Genomic DNA, 19069 nt, shown 5'->3' on the forward strand with positions numbered 1-19069 from the left:
GCTACCGTGGTGTATTCAATATCCAAAAACAGTAACAACAAGTCTCACAGTGGAGACTTTACTGGTGCCTGCTCGAGCAAATGGAACAATGGGAGAACAGTGCTACAGTGCTACAGTGGTAATGTTTTGGGGCCACACCTGGCATGCTCAGGGTTACTCCGGCCTCTGTGCTCAGAGATCACTTCTAGTGTGATTCTGAGAACCATATGGAGTGCTGGATACAGAACCTGGGTCAGCCACGTGCAAGGAAAGCGCACTATCTGCCTTACCTGCGGTACGATCTCTCGGGTCCAACTTCATGCTTCTGTGATTCTTTAAATGACCCCACGATGGCAGCAGAGGGTTAAGAATGATCTGGGCTTGGCTCAGACCGCTTACAGGGTGGTAAAGTGCTTACCTACTACAGGGCAAACCCTAGTTCAATCCCTAACACTGTATATGATCTCCAGAGCACCACCAGGAGTGATCTATCTCCCAAGCACAGAGCCAGGAGTCAGTCCTGAGCCACAGTCGGGTATGGCCCCCAAATCACACCTGTTTTTGGTGGAGGGAGACAGTGATGAAGGAATTGGTGTCAGAATAGTGTATGCCTGAAACCCAATCATGAAAAACTCTGTAATATACAATGACTACATTTTAAAATTTCAATTAAAAGAAAAACAACAAAGAATGACCTGGGCTTGTTTTCTGTGCAGCAACGAGTTAACTAATAAGTATCCTTAGTCGGTGGTATTTATGTATCAAGTTAATTTAGATCAAGGCTTTGCAACAGGAAAGAGATAAAAACCAAGTAACAAATAAAGGACCAACAATGCTGAATAGTGATAGAGATACAAAGAGAATAGGAGGAAATCAGCAGCCTCAAATGAAGGTTTGGGGGAGGGAGAAAAAAATTTTAAAAATCAGTAACATAGAGAAAAACTTGAGTATGTAAGAACAGACTTGATCACTTGACATCCCGTTACTTATTGACTTGCTTGAGCAGGTGCCAGTAATGTGGCCATTTGTCCCTGTCCCGTGCTAGTGTAGCTCAATGGTTTCTACTCACTCCAGGAACAAGAGCCTCAAATCGTTTGTTCAGGGTCTTGACAAAGAAGTCTGACCATCTCATAGGTGGGCAGCCACACGGCCTTTTGACGTCTTGTGGAATCCAGTCTGTAATGTCTCCAGTCCAGCGGTCGTCTTCAAATCGCATTACATGTCCATCCCATCTGATTTTCGATGCCTTGGCAAACGAGACAGCATCTCTGATTCTCGATTATCAACAGAGGTCAGAACTCTGGATTCCTTCTCTCACTTGAGTGAAGAATGATACTCCAAGCATAGCTCTTTCGATTCCTCTTTGGGAGACCCCGAATAGCGTTCTCATCCTGTTTTTATAGGGCCCAGGTCTCTGAGGCGTATGTTAGTGCAGGGAGAACAGTGGAGTCAAAAAGATGTGCCCGGAGCCAGAGGTTCTTCAACCTCTTAGCTATTTCTTTGACACTCTTGAAGGTGTTCCACGCAGCTTTCTTCCTCCTGCGAAGCTCAGGTGCCAGGTCATTCATCATGTTGAGTTCTCAACCTAGGTACACATAACTGCTGCATTCGGAGATGTTCATTTCGTTGAGAGCAAATGGAATGTCAGGAACGAGTCCATTTTTCATGAACACTGTCTTCATGAGATTCAGCTGCAGTCTGACATTTCCACATTCACGGTTGAAGTCAGCCAGCATTTGTGCTGCTTGGCTAATGTTTGATGTTATTAGAACGATGTCATCAGCGAAGCGGAGGTGGTATAGTTGCCGAACGTTTATCTTCACTCCCATTCTTTCCCATTCCATGAGCTTGAGTTTCTGAAGACAGGCGTTTTTTGTGGCTTTCTCTCTCGGCATTCCTCGCACAATCATGGAGGTGCTGAACCAGTCAACTGTATTCTTGGTTGATAGCGTCAATGACAGCATTTGCCACAATAGTGCCAAAGAGCTCCCAGTTGGTGGTTGTTCTGGAGTTCTCTTCTTAAACTTTGCAGCCCCTTCTCCCCACTCTGTGAAGTAGAATTTTGCATGAAGGAGTCTGTGGTCCGACCCCGTTTGGAATTTGGGACAACAGCGACATTGGTCAGGCAAAATCGTCAATTGGATATGATATGGTCAATTTCGTTGTGGAACTGTCGACCGGGAGACTCCCATGTCCAACGTTTAGATTCGACCTTCTGGAACTGTGAGTTATCATGAGTGGTCTTGGTCAATGTGATGAACTCAGACAGTCTCTCACCCTATTCGTTCCATTCTAGGCCATGGATCCCAATGTGGAGTTCTTCGGCCGATCTTCTTGGTCCTATCTTGGCATTAAAATCACCGACAATGATCTTATAGAAGGTATGGTCTTCTTTAAAGGACTTCTCCAGCTCCATGTAGAATTTCTCAATTTCTTCATCGTAGTTGGATGTTGGATGTAAGATAGACAGATAATTAAAATATCTGGTTTTATTTGAAGAAACAGGAGGATTTTATGTAGCAGATGATGTCAACTGATGTGAATTTTAAAAAAGGAATTGAAGGTTTAGAAGAGGCCAGCTGAGAGGTCAGTAGGGAGGCTATAGCAAAGGCCCAAACAGAGATATCTGGGGCTTGCTCTAAAAAGGAAGTGGTGAAATAAGTGAATGAACAGTATGTTTTGGAGACAGTACTGGCAAATGTTGTTAAATGGCAGTGAAGGGATAATTAGCAAAGAAAAGGGGGTGAACTTCTGACAGGTCAGCATAGGGGTGCTCTTGGGATAATGACCTTCCATTCTTTTTTCTTTTTTTTTTTTAATTCAATCACCATGAGATTCAATTTCAATAGTTACAAAGCTTTCTTGCTTGAATTTCAGCCATAACAATGACCAAACACTCATCCCTCCACCAGTACACATTTTCCACCACCAATGTCCCCAGTATTCCCCCCGCCCTTTCCAACCCTCCCCCTGCCTTTATGGCAGACAATTTCCCTCTTATTCTATCTCTACTTTTGGGCATTATGGTTTGTAATATAGATACTGAGAAGCTACCATGTTTGGTTCTTTATCTATTTTCAGCACACATCTCCACCCTGAGTGATCCCTCCAACCATCATTGACTTAGTGATCCCTTCTCTATCCCAGCTGCTTTCTCCCCCAGCTCATGAGGCAGGCTTCCATCTACGGAGCAATCTTCCTAGCCCTGTCTCTACTGTCCTTGGGTGTTAGTCTCATGTTATGATATTTTATATTCCACAAATGAGTGTAGTCTTTCTATGTCCCTCTCTTTTTGACTCATTTCACTTAGCATGATACTGTCCATGACCATCCACTTATAAGCAAATTTCATGACTTCATTTTTCCTAACAGCTACATGGTATTCCATTGTGTAGATGTACCAAAGTTTCTTTAACCAGTCATTTGTTCTTGGGCACTTGGGTTGTTTCCAGATTCTGGCTATCGTGAACAGTGCTGCAATGAACATACAGGTGCAGATGTCATTTCTACTGTGCTTTTTTGCACCCTTGGGACACATTCCCAGAAGTGATATTGTAGGGAAGGACCTTTCTTTCACTCTGTCTTTATGATATCAATTATTTGAAGCAATTACTCAAGGCTGCCTCTAGCCAGACTTGAGAGACAAGGGGCCAGAAAGATATTTATTTTCTCCATCTGTACCCTTCCAGAAGAAAGGCAATAACGGCCTTTAAATCATGGCCTAATCCTCATTTGGTACAGGTTTGGAGTAGAGTTTTCCCAAGCAGTTCTCAGGAGACCCAAGGGCCCCTCCTGGAGATACACAGCAGGATGTGGTGTTGTTCATGACCTGTGGTACAAAACACTATCCAGCTCTGATGTCAGGGGACCATGTGTTTCCAAGAACTTAAACAGTGTAGGCCACATGCAAGGCATCTGTTTTAACAGAATCATCTCTGTGTCTAATTTTAGGTCATAACAAAGTCCTGTTAGACAATCAGAATTGGAAGATATCTACCTGGTTTTAACTGCAAAGATGGGGAATGCTAATAATAATAAAGGTTTGGGAAGATAGACCAAGAGTTCTGTTAGCTACATATTAAGTTTGAGATGGCTATAAGATAGTCATGGGCTGGAGCGATAGCACAGTGGTAGGGTGTTTGCCTTGCATGCAGCCAACATGGCTGACCCGAGTTCGATTCCTCCGCCCCTCTTGGAGAGCCCGGCAAGCTACCGAGAGTATCTCGCCCGCACGGCAGAGCCTGGCAAGCTCCCCGTGACGTATTCGATATGCCAAACACAGTAACAACAAAGTCTCCAATGGAGACGTTACTGGGCCCGCTCGAGTAAATCGATGATCAACGGGAGGGCCTTTACCTTACTTTACTTATAAGATAGTCAAGAGGAAATGTCAAATAAGTAGGTGGATATAAAAGCCTTGAAAATCATGAACATATCATTATTTAAAACCGTACAATTAGACGAGATTACTTAGGAAAAGATAGATTAGGGCTGGAGAAATAGTTCAGTGGGCTGCATTGCATGCATTGCATGCAGAAGGTCTAAGCTCAATACTTTGAACCACATGGACCCTGAGCATTGCCAGAAGTAACCCCTGAGCACTACATGGTATGACTCCAAAACAAGCAAACCAAAAAAAAAAAAAAAATGAAGGTCAGAAGACATAAATTAATGGCCCACTGACCCATCTGCTGACCAAGAAACATGCATTATTACTATTGGTTCTAAATATTTAAAAACTTGGGCAAAAAAATTTAAATTAGTACACTTCCCCTTTCTTCTGTTTTTTTTTCTGCTGATTTTTTTGTTTTTGTTTTTGTTTTGGGGTCATACCTGGTGGTGTGTGGGGGACACTTCTGGATTAGTTCTCTGGGTCATCCTTAGCAGAGTGTGGGGGACTAGGGATCAAATCTGGGCATGCTGCATGCAAACATGTGTTTAGCCTATTGAAATTGACATCTCCACCCCTTTTTTCATCCCTTTTTTCAGTTTGGGGGGGGCAATACTCTGTGGTTTTCAAGGCTTACCCTGACTCCGCGCTCAAAGACCACTCCTGGCAAGGATTTAGGGGACCATATGTGGTGCCAGGAATCAAATCTGGGTCAGCAACATGTTGTACTATTGCTCTGGCCTGAGTTTCCATTTTGAAAAGTTGAAGACAATCTGACAGCACTAGACCTGAGCTATATAGCAGTTTCTTTGTTCATATGAGTTATGAGTTCTTTAATTCACTATAATTTCTCTCAATACTAAAGCCAATTATCATTGAACATAGTATCTGCATACCACTTTTTCTAAAAATTATTTCTCAGAACATATGTTTCTGTCAAAACTAGAAATGGAAGACTGGTGATAGAGGCCTTCTGCTTGAACAAATGAAAATAGAAGGGAGTATATTTTTTTAAAGAAATTTATGACTATTCTAATGGTCTAGATGAAAAAGACTGAAATAGCAATGCTGGAAAGGGATGGAGAAAAGATAATCACCAATACCACTGAATTCAAATTGGTGTGACCATTATGGAAACAGTAGCACTGCACTGTAGCACTATCCTCCCAATTTGCTCAAGCGGGCACCAGTAACGTACCCATTGTGAGACTTGTTGTTACTGTTTTTGGCATATGGAATATGCCACAGGGAGCTTACCAGGTTCTGTCATTTGGGCAGGATACTCTTGGTAGCTTGCTGGTCTCTCTGAGAGGGACGAAGAAATCGAACCTGGGTTGGCTGCATGCAAGGCAAACGCCCTACCCACTGAGCTATCGCTCCAGCCCATGGAAACAGTATGAATATTTTTTCAAATGTTTTTTCAAAAACTTAAAGAGAGCAGGTAGTGCACTTGTCTTGCATATGGCCAACCCAGGTTTGATCCCAAACAATCCCTGAAGCCTACCAGGACTAATTCCTGATTGCAGGAGTAAGCCCTGAGTAGACTGGGGTGTCGCCCCACACCAAAACAAAACTGAAAACTCTTACATGATCCTATAATTCTATTTCTGAAACAAAAACACAAACTTGAAAAGAGATATGCACCCCTATATTTATCACAGTGCTATCTATAACCAAAATCCAGATGCATGCTAAGTTGCCCATCAATGGATGAGAAAAATATAGATGAACAGATACAGATCAACAACTAAGAGACCTGAAGGTATTATGCTAAGTAAAAGTCAGTCAAACAGAGAAAGGCAAATACCATATGATCTTATTTATAGGGAGTCCTGTCCTGTTCTGTCCTTCCGTTGTTCATTAATTTGCTCGAGCGGGCCCAGTAACATCTCCATTATAAGACTTGTTGTTACTGTCTTTGGATATCGAATACATCACGGGGAGCTTGCCAGGCTTTGCCGTGCGGGCATTTATAGAGAGAATCTTAAAAAAACAAAAAACCAAAATCTCATGGATATGAAAAAACTGGTGGTTCCCAGAAGTAAGGGTGGATAAGATAAATGAAGGTGGTTACTGTATCACTGTCATTCCGTTGTTCATCGATTTCCTCGAGCAGCCACCAGTAACGTCTCCATTCGTCCTAGACCTGAGATTTTAGCAAGTGCCACATTGGAGACTCTCTCAGGGTCAGGGGAATGAAACTCATCATTGTTACCAGGTTTTGACATATCGAATATGCCACAGGGAGCTTGCCAGACTCTGCCGTGCCGGCAGGATACTCTCAGTAGACGGCCGGGTTTTCTGAGAGCGAGAAATAGACAAAATCCAAAATCTCATGGATACTGAGAAAACTGGAGGTTCCCAGAAGTAAGGGTGGATCAGATAAATGAAGGTAGTCAAAAGGTTTAAACTTACAGTTATGAAATTAAGTGCTAAGGGTGTAATAATAACTATGGTTACTACTGAATTATGTGTTTGAAAGTTGTCTGAGAGAAAAATCTCAACTTCTCACCAGAAGCCTGGAGACATGACTCAGGAGGTACAAGCACCCACCCTACAGTCCTGAGGCCATGATTATAACCCTGGCATGGTTCCACATGCTGAGTATGATCCTGGAGGCACTGATGTTGCATAACCGGAGTGTACAATATTCAAGAGTACTGCAATCAGGCGTGTGCAGACTCCACAACCCCGTGTACAACTCACAGAATACCAAGAGTGAGAGCATAGCAACCAACATGTGCAATTCCAGGTTATCACAACAACATAGCAACAAAAGGAAGGGAAAGGAGAAAACTATGGTTCTCAATCAAATATTGACACATTATTTTAAATAACTGAGACTAATGTATGCTATATGTTAATAATCTCTCTTAAGATAAAAAATAAATATACAAGTCTTTAAAAGTCAGTCCTAAATTGCAGATAATGACTGTACATAATCGATTTATATTAACTGTCTGGGTCTACAGGCATTCGAGTTTAAAGTCCTTGAGTAGGGCTGGAGCAACAGGACAGCGGGTAGGGTGTTTGCCTTGCACGTGGCCGACCTGGGTTCAATTCCCAGCATCCCATACGGTCCCCCGAGCACCGCCAGGAGTAATTCCTGAGTGCATGAGCCAGGAGTAACCCCTGTGCATTGCCAGGTGTGACCCAAAAAGCAACAACAACAACAACAAAAGTCCTTGAGTAAATACAGAAGAGACAAGGGAAATGAGGAAAGAGGGAAAGACAGTAAGACAGGAAAGAGGATTGTGAGGGCGTGAAAACTAAGAAGAAAATGTTCTATTAGAACAGTGCAGCACTTTTGAGAGGTAAAACAGAACTTCAACTTTTTCCACTCATGACCCCATTTTGCCCAAGAAATGTGATATGGGTACGTGCTACCCGAAAGACCTGGGTTTGAAAGTTACATGGTTTATTTTGAATTAATTTTCATCCTTGAATATTCAGAAACCTTTTCACTGTTGCCAATTTATTTTGAGACGCCCCCCTGCCACATCTAGATAATCAGCCACGTATGTGGTTGAGACTCTACAGTTCAAACTAGAGGATAGAATAATGAGTTCAATAAGTAACTATTGGGTCAAAGAGAGTTCAAAACTCCGTTATTAAAAGCTTTTTACATCACATGCCTGAAATGAAGCAAAATTAACAAGATGACCTCATCAAGAAAGAAACTGTGGTCTATACACTCAATGGAATACCACTCTGACATTAAAAAAGATGAAATCATGCCCTTTGGAATAAAAATGAACAAATCTTGAGGAGATTATGCAAGTGAATAGGGAAGTAAAAAACAATTGCAGGATGGTTTCACTCTTATGTGCAATATGAATAACTGAAGCAAATATATTGGCACAGAACAACAAAACTCCTAGAATCAATAAATAACCATGGTGGTGACCAGAGAAAAGGGGACGGGAGTATGGGAGGCAAAAGCTGAGGGGTAGTTTTGGTGGGATAGTGAGAATTATACACATGTATAAAGCTAAAGCCCTCAAATGCTGTAATATTGTAAAGCGAAGTTAATCCAATAAAAACAGAAAAGAAAGAAAATGCCACATGCAGAACTTGAGTAGATTCTAATAAAATTTTCAAGGGAAAAAAAATGACAGTGAGTATAAGCTCTCCCCTGTACTGAAAAGAAGCAGTTTCCTTGTTGTTGTTGTTGTTATTTTGGGGGGCCGACATCCAGCGATGCTTAGGCTTACTCCTGGCTCTTCACCCTCTCAGGAATTACTCCTGGCGGTACTTGGGGGACCATATGGGATGCCAGGGATGCAAACCCAGGCTGGCTGTGTGCAAAACAAGTGCCTACGGGATGTACTATCTCTGTGGTACCAAGAGAAACAGTTTCTCTTTCTGTTAAAATCTGTTTGCAAGCAAGTTGGAAATAAGTAATTCTCCTTCAAGCTTTTGGCTCTCCTTGTTCTCCACCAGGCCCTACCTGGAAAAGCAGCAGAGACGCATTGATTTTATTTTGGCGTTCTCACTTACCCACTCACAGTCAATTCCAAGCACTGGAAAATTCTCTAACTCACTCCTAAGCAAGGGCTCAACTTGCTCCCACTCTGCGTTTTCGGCCACTGTCACCACCTCTGCTTCCAGGATCTTCTGTTCCCACAGGACCCCGGGGGCCCCGGAGCGCAACTGCGGCTCTTCCTGCTGGGGAAGCACTCTCCCATCTGCTGTCTTCTGCTGCTTGGGGGTGACAAGGCTGGTTTTACTCCTCCGGCGCTGGATGCCTTTCCACAGGACAAAGCCCCCAACAGCCACGCCCACAAAGGCAGTCACTGTCAATGCCGTTAGGTGCTGTTTAGACATCTTGGATCGTTCTGCGGTTTAGGAAAGCATAGCACTGATCCTACATCTGCAAAACAAATGACAAGGATATATACAGGACACCAACCTTTGGGGAAACAAGCTTTCAAAACAACAATTACCATTTACATCTATGTGCCCACAAACTGAAATAACTGCCATATGAAATAGTTACAGAGAGAGAGAGAGAGAGAGAGAGAGAGAGAGAGAGAGAGAGAGAGAGAGAGAGAATGATACTCTATCTCCACTCTCAACCAAGAACAGTTCCATCATCTTCCACATGCTGGCCAGGGTTCTCTTCATCACATTAAATCACATCAATGAAACAATACACCCGCCTTCCACTCTCCCACTCTACTTGCTGATGCTTTACTGAGTAAATTTTAACTAATGGAACTCCCTCAAGGTGTTTGCCCATTCAGCCTTCGCTCTCTCAAATTGAATGAAAATTATTTTTCAATAAAAATGTAACCATTAGCACCTTGGTGGGAGACCTTGCTTTTCTAGATGGTGAGGGCGGTGGGTGGCAGAGCAAAATGCAGGACTCAACCCCACGATTTTGGGAAACTCAGCACTTTTAAGGGCACGTTCAGGTGGTAAAAAAAAAAAAGGCAGATGGGACTGTCACTGTTACTATCCTCCCGTTGTTCATCGATTTGCTCGAGCGGGCCCAGTAACATCTCCATTTTGAGACTTGTTGTTACTGTGTTTGGCATATCGAATACGTCACGGGTAGCTTGCCAGGCTCTGCCGTGCGGGCGAGATATTCTCAGTAGCTTGCCAGGCTCTCCGAGAGGGGCAGAGGAATCGAACTCGAGTCGGCCATGTTGGCTGCGTCCAAGGCAAACGTCCTACCACTGTGCTATCGCTCCAGCCCAGATGGGACTAAGATGAAGGAAAGGATGCAACATAGAGAGATGGAAGGCACTCAGAAGACACTGTATTTGGAACAGAAGGCAAGTGTGCAAGCCAGTGGGCCCAAATCTCTCTCTTCTATTTCATTTTGTTTGTTCAGCCCAATGATTCTTGTTCTTTGACAACAATCTGCATTTTTAACTTCATGGTCCCCCCACTTCCACCCCCTTTGTGTGTCGTTACCATCAAAGCCTTCGTTGGGCTGACTGGGGTCTCACACCTGTGACAACTGCACGTATCAGATATGATGTGTGCCTGTGTGCCAACAGGGGGACTCTTCTAGCTGTGCTTTCATGTGTGCTTGCTGGAGACACACTTGTTTGATTTGGTATGGCTTGGTTTTGAGCCACATCTGGCTCTGCTCAGGACTTACTCCTGGTTCTGTGTTCAGGGATTACTAGTGCTGGCAATTAAACTCCTTGCGATAGCACAGATTTGGAGATGACCGCTGGACTAGAGCCATTACCAACTGGATTCCACGGGACGTCAAAAGATCGCGTGGCCGTCCATCTATTAGATGGTCAGACTTTTTTGTCAAGACCCGGAACAATCAGTTTGAGGCTCTTCGTGTTCCTAGAACAAGCAGACGCCATTGGGCTACACTAGCACGCGACAGGGATGAACGGAGATATTACTGGCACCCGCTTGAACAAATCAATGAGTAACGGGATGTCAAGTGATCAAGTGATCAAGCACAGCGCCTTGCACGCGGCCACGTGATGTATTCAATATGCCAAACACAGTAGCAAGTCTCACAATGTTACTGGGCCCGCTCGAGCAAATCAATAAACAATGGGAGGACAATGACAGTGACAGTGACCTGCTAGACTATGGCTCACCACCTTCTGGCTGGGATGTTTACATGCAGGGGTCACTGTGGGGGTGCTCACATAGCTTTTAGCTGCAGTGCTCACCAGGGCCCACACCCTGTTTCGTGATGCTCTCCCATACCTGGCCGCAGTGCAGTTTGGAATTACCTGCATCAGTCACTCGGAGGTGAGGGGATCAAGCTCAGCACATACGATGGCACCTGGAACTGCTCTCAGCCTTACACTCACAATGCAGGCACTCTACGCCTCTAAACTGTCCCTGGGACACCCCAATATGCACCTTGGGCGTATCTTACCTCTCAATTAAAATGTGACTTTGTACAGAAAATAAATTTTTATTTCCAAAGAAAATCAAATAACTTTAAGATTAACTTTTGATCAACCTTGGTCCCACAATATAGGGAGAAAGAAAGAGTGGATGGACGAGAGGGGGAGAAGAGAGAGATGAAAAGCAATGGCGGGGAGGGAGCGCTGGGGGGGCAGGTCAGGGAAGTCAGGTACAAAGGTGGTGTTAAGGACTGATTGAACCAAATATCCAAACCACTAATATCACGGTCCTCCCGTTGTTCATCGATTTGCTCGAGCGGGCCCAGTAACGTCTCCATTGGAGACTTTGTTGTTACTGTGTCTGGCATATCGAATACTCTCGGTAGCTTGCCGGGCTCTCCGAGAGGGGCGGAGGAATCGAACTCGGGTCGGCCATGTTGGCCGCTTGTAAGGCAAACGTCCTACCACTGTGCTATCGCTTCAGACCAACACTAATATCATGAGACCCAAACTTTAACAACCGAACTTAGACACCTGTCAAGAGTGCAGGCTGGGGGGTGGGGTGGAGGGATAGGGGAGGGAACCTGGGATTACTGGTGGAGGGAAGCTGACACCAGTGGTGAGGTGGTGGGATTGGTGCTGCAATATTGTATGCCCAAAACTCAACTATGAAGAACTTTCTAAATCATGGTTTAAAGAATTTTTAAAAAATTATAAATTAAACAAAATTACAAAATTAACCTTAGAGCAATGTGGACATGGACTAGAGGAAAATAAAGTTAGGAGTGGAGACACCAGTCAGAAGATCCACAACAGTGGAGTGAGACCCAAATCAGGGCAGGAAATAGTGAAAGGGAAAAGAGCCAAACAGATGGGCTCCATCAGAACCACCTGCATCAGTAAGTGAATCAGAACAACTTGTTATGTAATTTTTTTAAGTGTGATAATATAAAACCAATGATTTTCCATTTACCTTGTACTCAAAAGTGAAGAAAATGCTATTCAAAAAAGTAATACACGTTACTTTAAAACTACACAAGATCAAAAAAAAATACACAACTGTAGACACACACACACACACACACACACAACCTTAGATATATACCCAACAAGAAATGCAAAAGATGAGGCCAGAGAGATATAGTTCAATAGGCAGAGCACAGGTTTTGTATTCAGGAGTCCCAGGTTTGATTCCTGCACCCAGCATGGTTCCCTGAGCACAGGTAGGAGCAATGCCCAGAGCACTGATGGGTATGGCCCCCAATTATTTTTTAGGAAAAGAAACAAAATGTGCAGGATCAACATGCAGAGAAAAACTTCACTGAAGACAGCAGAAGGCTGGCAGCATGGAGACAGAGTTCTCCACCAGAGTGAGCATCAGCCACTTACAGGAGTGTCCAACACCTGGTCCACCCTTCCGACAATCTTCTCCACAAGGTCTTCTGTAAACAATAACTGTTTCGTAGAAATACTCAAAAGTAATATATAAATTCAATACGTGCTTCATTTATATTGTCCGTTTGGGGGCGATTCCTGACCCAGTGCTCAGGGATAACTCCCAGCAGTGCTCGGGGGCTCCTTTAGACAAACATACATTCGAGCCCCTCTTCTAAGTATTCCCAGTCCAGAGTAAACTTAATTTTTAAAAACCTAATTGACTACTATAAAAATAAAAACTGGAACGGGAGAAATAAAACAGGGGTTAAAGTGCTTGTTCTGCATGCAGCTGATTGGTTCAAGGTTCAATCCCCAGCATTGCCAGGAGTAATTCCTGAACAGAGAACCAGGAGTAAGCCCTGAGCATTATCAGGTATACTCCTCCATCTCCCCACCTCACCCCCCAGTCCCCCCCCAAAAAAAAACTAACAGAATGGGAGAAAATAGTGAAAAACAAGTATTTGGTCCAAGTATGCAATTGGAATATATAAATAATTCTTAAAACCCAATTATAAGACCAATTACAATGGACACGGATCTTGAATACATATTTTTTCAAAGATATGCAACTGGTCAATAAGCCCATGAAAGATGCTTAACTCCACTAGTTATAAGGGAAATGCAAATCAAAACCACAATGAGATCTCACTTAACACCTGCTAGGACCTCTCTAACCTAAACAGCAGATAATAGGGGCTGGGAGAGATAATACAGTGGGTAAGGCACCTGCTTTGTATGTGGCTGACCCAGGTTGGAGCCCTAGCATCCCATATGGTGCTGGGACACCACCAGAAGTAATTCCTGAGTGCAGAGCCAGGAATGACTCCTGAGCATCACCAGCTGTGACCCAAAGATAAATAAAGGCAGATAATAAAATTTGGCAACATAAAGACCTCACTTTAACTTCACTTCACTGCATTTCACAGATGGTGCATTACTTTTTGTCTTTTTGTGAAGCCATGCCCAGAGCCAGGAGGACCATACAGTGCAGGGATCAAATCCAGGGTTCTCACATGCCACACATGCACTCTTGCCCTTTGAGCCATCTCCCCGTCCAGATGGAGTGTTTCTTACAAATTGAAGGTGTTTATGCTGCAGGATCAAGTCTATCAGTGCCAAAATGGTAGGTACACAAAGTGTTTCAGAGTCCCTTATAAATGTATTTAAAAAAATTAATTCTAGTGCACATTCGATATACTCTACTTCAGCACAAACATAACTCTCTCATGCACTGGGAAAACCCAAAATTTCTGTGACTTGTTTTATGGCAATATTTTCTTTATTGTGGTGGTCTGGAACCAGACCCACAGTATCTCCTAGGTATATGGAGCAATTAGAATGAACTTTTGTATATTTCTGGTAGGTATGTAAAATGGTGTGTCTGCTTTGGAAAAAACAGCCTAGCATTTCCTGAAACAAAAATAGAGTTGCCAGATGTCCCAACAATTCTACTGAGATATAAAACCAAGAGAAATAAAAACATATGTCTACCCAAAAGTTCATAGCAAAAATATTCATAAATAAAAACATATCCACAATTGTCAATCAACCAATGAATGGGTAGAAAAGGAGCATATCTATATTGTTAAATATTCAGTCCTACTTAACAATATAGATATGCTCCTTCTTTTCTAGCTCTCAAAAAGATACAGTGAAATCCTCACCCCTTGTACCTGTCAAAATAAACTTTGCAGATGCAACCAAGTTAAATGAGGTCACACTGGGACAGGGCGGGCCTTCATCCCCAGTATCACTGGTGTGTTGCTATACAGGGTAGAAGAGACACAAGATGCACTCATACAGACTGGGTGATAACATGAAGAGAGACACTTAGGGAAGAAGCCAGAAGCAGAGGCTGGTGCTATGCAAGGATACCCAGCAACCAATGGAAGGTAGGAAGAGGCAGGAAGGATTTAGCGCACATAACTCTGATGACACCCTGATTTGGACTCCTCTTGCCTCCACAGGGTGGTTTTAAGTCACCCGGTTTGTAGCCCTGTGAAGTAAATATACCACAGGATGTAGTTTTATTCTTAACAAGGACTGAAGTAATGCTACATGCTGCAACTTGGATGAACCTTGAACACTTTATGCTAAGTCAAAGAAGCCAGGCAGCGGTACCACAAAATGAATGCTGCCATTTATACAAAATAGTCAGATCCAGAAGGACAGAAGACTACTGTGGCCAAGGGATGAAGACTGGATGTGTTTCCTTTTAGGATGATTAAAAAAAAATGTAAAGATTGTAGAAAGAGCTACACAACTCTGGCACTGCATACAATTCTGGCACTCACTGAATTGTATGTTTGAAATAACAGGTTGTACGGACTGTGAATAACCTCTCAATAAATCCACTTTAAAACACTACAAGCTGATTCTAAAATTAATCTGGAAAAGTAACTAGTAATAACCAAAAAATTGATTTGTAAAGAATGACCTGTGAGCTGGTAAAGTATATCACTTGTGAAAAATAACAGCAACAATCACCATCAACGAGTATCTACCCTATTAGATAGTAAAGTCACTGTAACTATCCTCCCGTTGCTCATTGATTTGCTCGAGCAGGCCCAGTAACATCTCCATTGTGACAACTGTTACTGTGTTTGGCATATCGAATATGTCATGGGTAGCTTGCCAGGCTCTGCTGTGCGGGCAAGATACTCTCGGTAGCTTGCCGGGCTCTCCGGGAGGGGCGGAGGAATCGAACTCGGGTCAGCCATGTTGGCTACGTGCACGGCAAATGCCCTACCCGCTGTGCTATCGCTCTAGCCCATAGTAAAGTATAATATGTATTTAATTTAGGACATTTTGGTGTTGGTCCAACTAATTAGAAAACCAGGCCATTAAAGAGAAGGTCACATAACAGACTCAGAAATTAGTAGATGACAAGTCTAGTGTTCCACATCAATGGGTTGATAAAGGACTGAATAAGTGAAGTAACACTGTTAAAAAACAACTAGGCATTTACTTCTCCCACTTCCCACCCCCACCCCCACACATGCAAGAATTAAAGAAAAACTCAAACTTAGAAGAGAAACTACTGGAGAAAATGCTGCTCTGTCTCGGGGAAGAATAGAGCTTTTCAACCTCAGCACTACTGACACTTGAGGCCAGAAGCAAGTTAACAGCTACCAGTTATGTTAACCATAATCTACCAGCTGATACCCCTCAAATGGCTCCAGACATTCCAAAAGTCTCTTTAAAGGCAAAGATCTCCCATTTGAAATAATAGTCATAAAAAAAAACCCAAAATATGGCAGACGACTGATCTGTTTAAACATAATTTGGCTATTGGACCACATTCACCAGTGCTTGGGGGTTGGAGGGGACTACTCCTGGGGGGCGCATATCCTCCCCATGGTGCTCAGAGGATCATGCGGTGCTGGGGGACTCAGCCTAACAACTGGCATGCAGAGCATGTTGTACCAGCCCTTTGAGCCATCTCCCCATCCCCTAAAGATAATATTTTAAACTTGGTTCAACACATATCTCACGGTCACGGTCACGGTCACGGTCACCCCATTGTTCATCGATTTGCTCACATTGTGAGACTTGTTACTGTGTTTGGCATATCGAATAAGTCACGGGGAGCTTCCCAGACTTTGCAGTGAGGGCAAGATACTCTCGGTAGCTTGCCGGGCTCTCCGAGAGGGGTGGAGGAATCAAACTCGGGTCGGCCATGTTCGCTGCGTGCAAGGCTAACACCCTACCCGCTGTGCTATCGCTCCAGCCCAACACATATCTTATTTGATTAAAAGATAAACACTTTCAAAAGTCACTAAGCTGGAAATATTCAAATTATATATATGACAAAAGATTGATGTCCTGAATATATAAAACAGCTAAGAAGGCAATTTAATAGAAAAGAGGCATTTCTCAAAAAAAAAAAAGAAATAGTCAAACATCATGAAAAGATACTTGTCTCACTAATACCTGGGGAAAATGCAAATTAAGACACCAAGAATCATTTTCCACCCATAAAACAGGTAAAAATAAATACTGAGAGCAGTGCATATTGAAGAGTGTGGGGAAATGAATTATATACTTTGTGTGGGCAATCTGGCATTAAACGGACACATCCTACCCCCAGGAATTTCACTCCCTTGTCTCTCTGAGAAGTGCTTACATGGTCGATGCAGGTGGGAGAATGTTCTCTGCCTCACTCTGTCCAACACCGAAATCCTGGAAGCAATCCATGGATGCTCACCTATCCTTTAGAGTTAACATGCTGTCAAATTTCCAGAGCAGTTAGAATAAAGTAGAATTCCACATGGTGACAAAGAAATGATTCCAGGAGCTATTTTTATTTATTTGGGGGTGGGCACACGCAGAGATGCTTAGGGGTTACTTCCCCCACATGGTGTGGGAGAACCATGTGGTACCATATGGAGCTTACTTTTAAAAGCATTAAAAGTTGAGTAGCTGAATAGGTACACCACAGATGTATAAAAGATGCCTTTATAAAAGTTCAACAAGAAATTTTACATACATATGTTTTATAATACAAACATTCATTAAGATGTACAGCAAGGTGTTCAGAAAAAAAAATCGCCCTAAACTACTAAAGTTCTTATTTTAGACAAAGAGACTAAAGGCCATGAATATTGACCATATGGTTCACAGAAATAACACAGGAATTAAGACACTTGCCTTGCAAGCAGGAGACCCCAGTTCAATCCTCAACACCACGGAATCCCCTTGAGCAGAGTCAGGAGTAGCCCGAGGACCCACATAATCCCACAAACCCCCGTGATCCATTTTGTTTAAAGTTTTACATAACTTTTTAATTTTTTTTCAAAACTGTACCCATGAACTGTCTAAAATACATTTTCCAACCTCAACGTGACCAAAATTTCACTCCCTGCAACTTCCTAGATTCTGACAATCTAAACTTTCCAGGGCAGCCTTTGCAATACAATTAAGATATATCACTAGATATCTAGACATATGGGTATACATCACCCATATAGGTGTGTGCATAGACATATACACAACACAAACATGATTTAGTGTTTTCACGGCGGAGGGCACACCCGGGAGGGTGTGTATCGGAGAGCGTATCTCTATCTTACAAAGGCAATTTTTTAGGTCTCTCTTCCGATGCACAGGTAATCAATTTCCTAACAAATGAGGACCATGCGACTGGGGGGGTTCGTCCCAGCCCGGGGACGCTCCCCGCGCCAGGTGCCTGGAGCAGCGGCGGCCGGCGGGCGGGCGGGCGGCGCGGCCGGAGAGCGGAGGCGCGGGGTGGTAACAATGGGGGGAGGGGGTGGGCTCCCGGGAATCGAAGGGGGTGCGCGGCGTTACCGGGTGCTGCGGCGACGCCTCCTTCCTCGGCGGCGGGGAACTAGGAGGCCATGGAGAGGTAGCAGGTGCTCCGGGCCGAGGAGAGGCGCGCGCGAGGCGGGCGCCCGCCACCGAGTGACCGAGTGACGGGCCGCCGCCGCGGGGGCTGATGCGCGAGGGGGCGCGCCCCTCATTGCGTGGGCGGGTTGCGAGGGGCTGGGTCCCCAGGGGCCCCCTCCGGAGCTCCCACACCCAGGGGTGGGGGCAACCGCCTCTCCCTCTACCGCCCCCCCCAACGATCCCACTCCTGAATCACTCTATGGGATTCATGATGCCTCCACGCGGGATGCTCTGAATCCAAACCCGCCGCCTGCCCCCACCGCGCCGCACCCCGGCTCATCTCTTACCTGCGAATCCCCCGGCGCCGCTCCGCACACCTGCGGCGCTTCGCCTGGATTCGCTGGAACCTCGGCGGCCACCGGAGCTCAGCAGCTCCGGGATCCGGGAGCCTGGGGGTGGGTGAGTGGGAGGCAGATGCCACTTCCGGTCCCGGGGCGGGCCAGGCGGCCATAACACCCGAGTCGGGATGGGCGCCGCCATCTTGTACGGAAGCCGTTGCTCTCTGCTTTGGCCTTCCCAAGTTTCTCCACTGCTTTGAACCCAAGGATCTCTTAAAATGGGAAGGGCTCATTGGGGAGGAGGGGGGCGATTGTGTTTCCGGGGTGAGGTTTTGTTTGTTTTGGCTTTGGCAAGGAGGAAAACCTCTGCAGCCCCTGGCCACGGCAGTGTGGGACATCTCATTGTCACTGCGAGTTAGGTTGAGTTTCTGCACTGCATTAATTTCTGTAACTGGTCAGTAGTGATGGTAAATTGGAGGAGAGGTACTTCCTTTAAGTAATGTGTGGCTCATCAGCAATATACTTTTAACTTATGGCCATTGTAATCCGTGCCCTGTTAAACAATAGCCACGATATCTGTAGTTTATATATGAAATATTGTCGGTAAAAATGTATCATATATTTTTATAGTAGCAGTCGTTAAGAAAGCAGCAAATGTGTGTTGAATACTGTTGCTTTGTCATGGAATGTGCAAAATAGAAGGGAAATCAGATGAGCATGAGTAATCTATATAAGGGTTAGGG

General features: G+C 44.2%; 1 protein-coding gene across 2 annotated transcripts in view; it reads right to left on the reverse strand.

Moving 5' to 3' along the window:
• Positions 1 to 18448, reverse strand: part of EXD2 (exonuclease 3'-5' domain containing 2) — a 49177-nt gene extending 30729 nt beyond the window's left edge. The window contains exons 1-2 of one of the 2 annotated variants that reach the window (XM_056133576.1): positions 17950 to 18040; positions 8870 to 9242 (exon numbers count right to left, since the gene is read on the reverse strand). In XM_056133576.1, coding sequence (XP_055989551.1) covers positions 8870 to 9196 — 327 coding nt within the window. In that variant the 5' untranslated portion in view covers positions 9197 to 9242; positions 17950 to 18040. Of the gene's footprint in view, positions 1 to 8869; positions 9243 to 17949; positions 18041 to 18335 lie in introns of those variants that run through there. The other variant, XM_056133577.1, reaches the window with a different exon arrangement.
• Between the last annotated feature and the right edge of the window lie 621 nt (positions 18449 to 19069).

The sequence above is a fragment of the Sorex fumeus genome, unplaced genomic scaffold (genome assembly GCF_029834395.1).
Source record: "Sorex fumeus unplaced genomic scaffold, SorFum_2.1 ptg000098l, whole genome shotgun sequence".
In the NCBI taxonomy this organism is placed as follows: Eukaryota; Metazoa; Chordata; class Mammalia; order Eulipotyphla; family Soricidae; genus Sorex; species Sorex fumeus.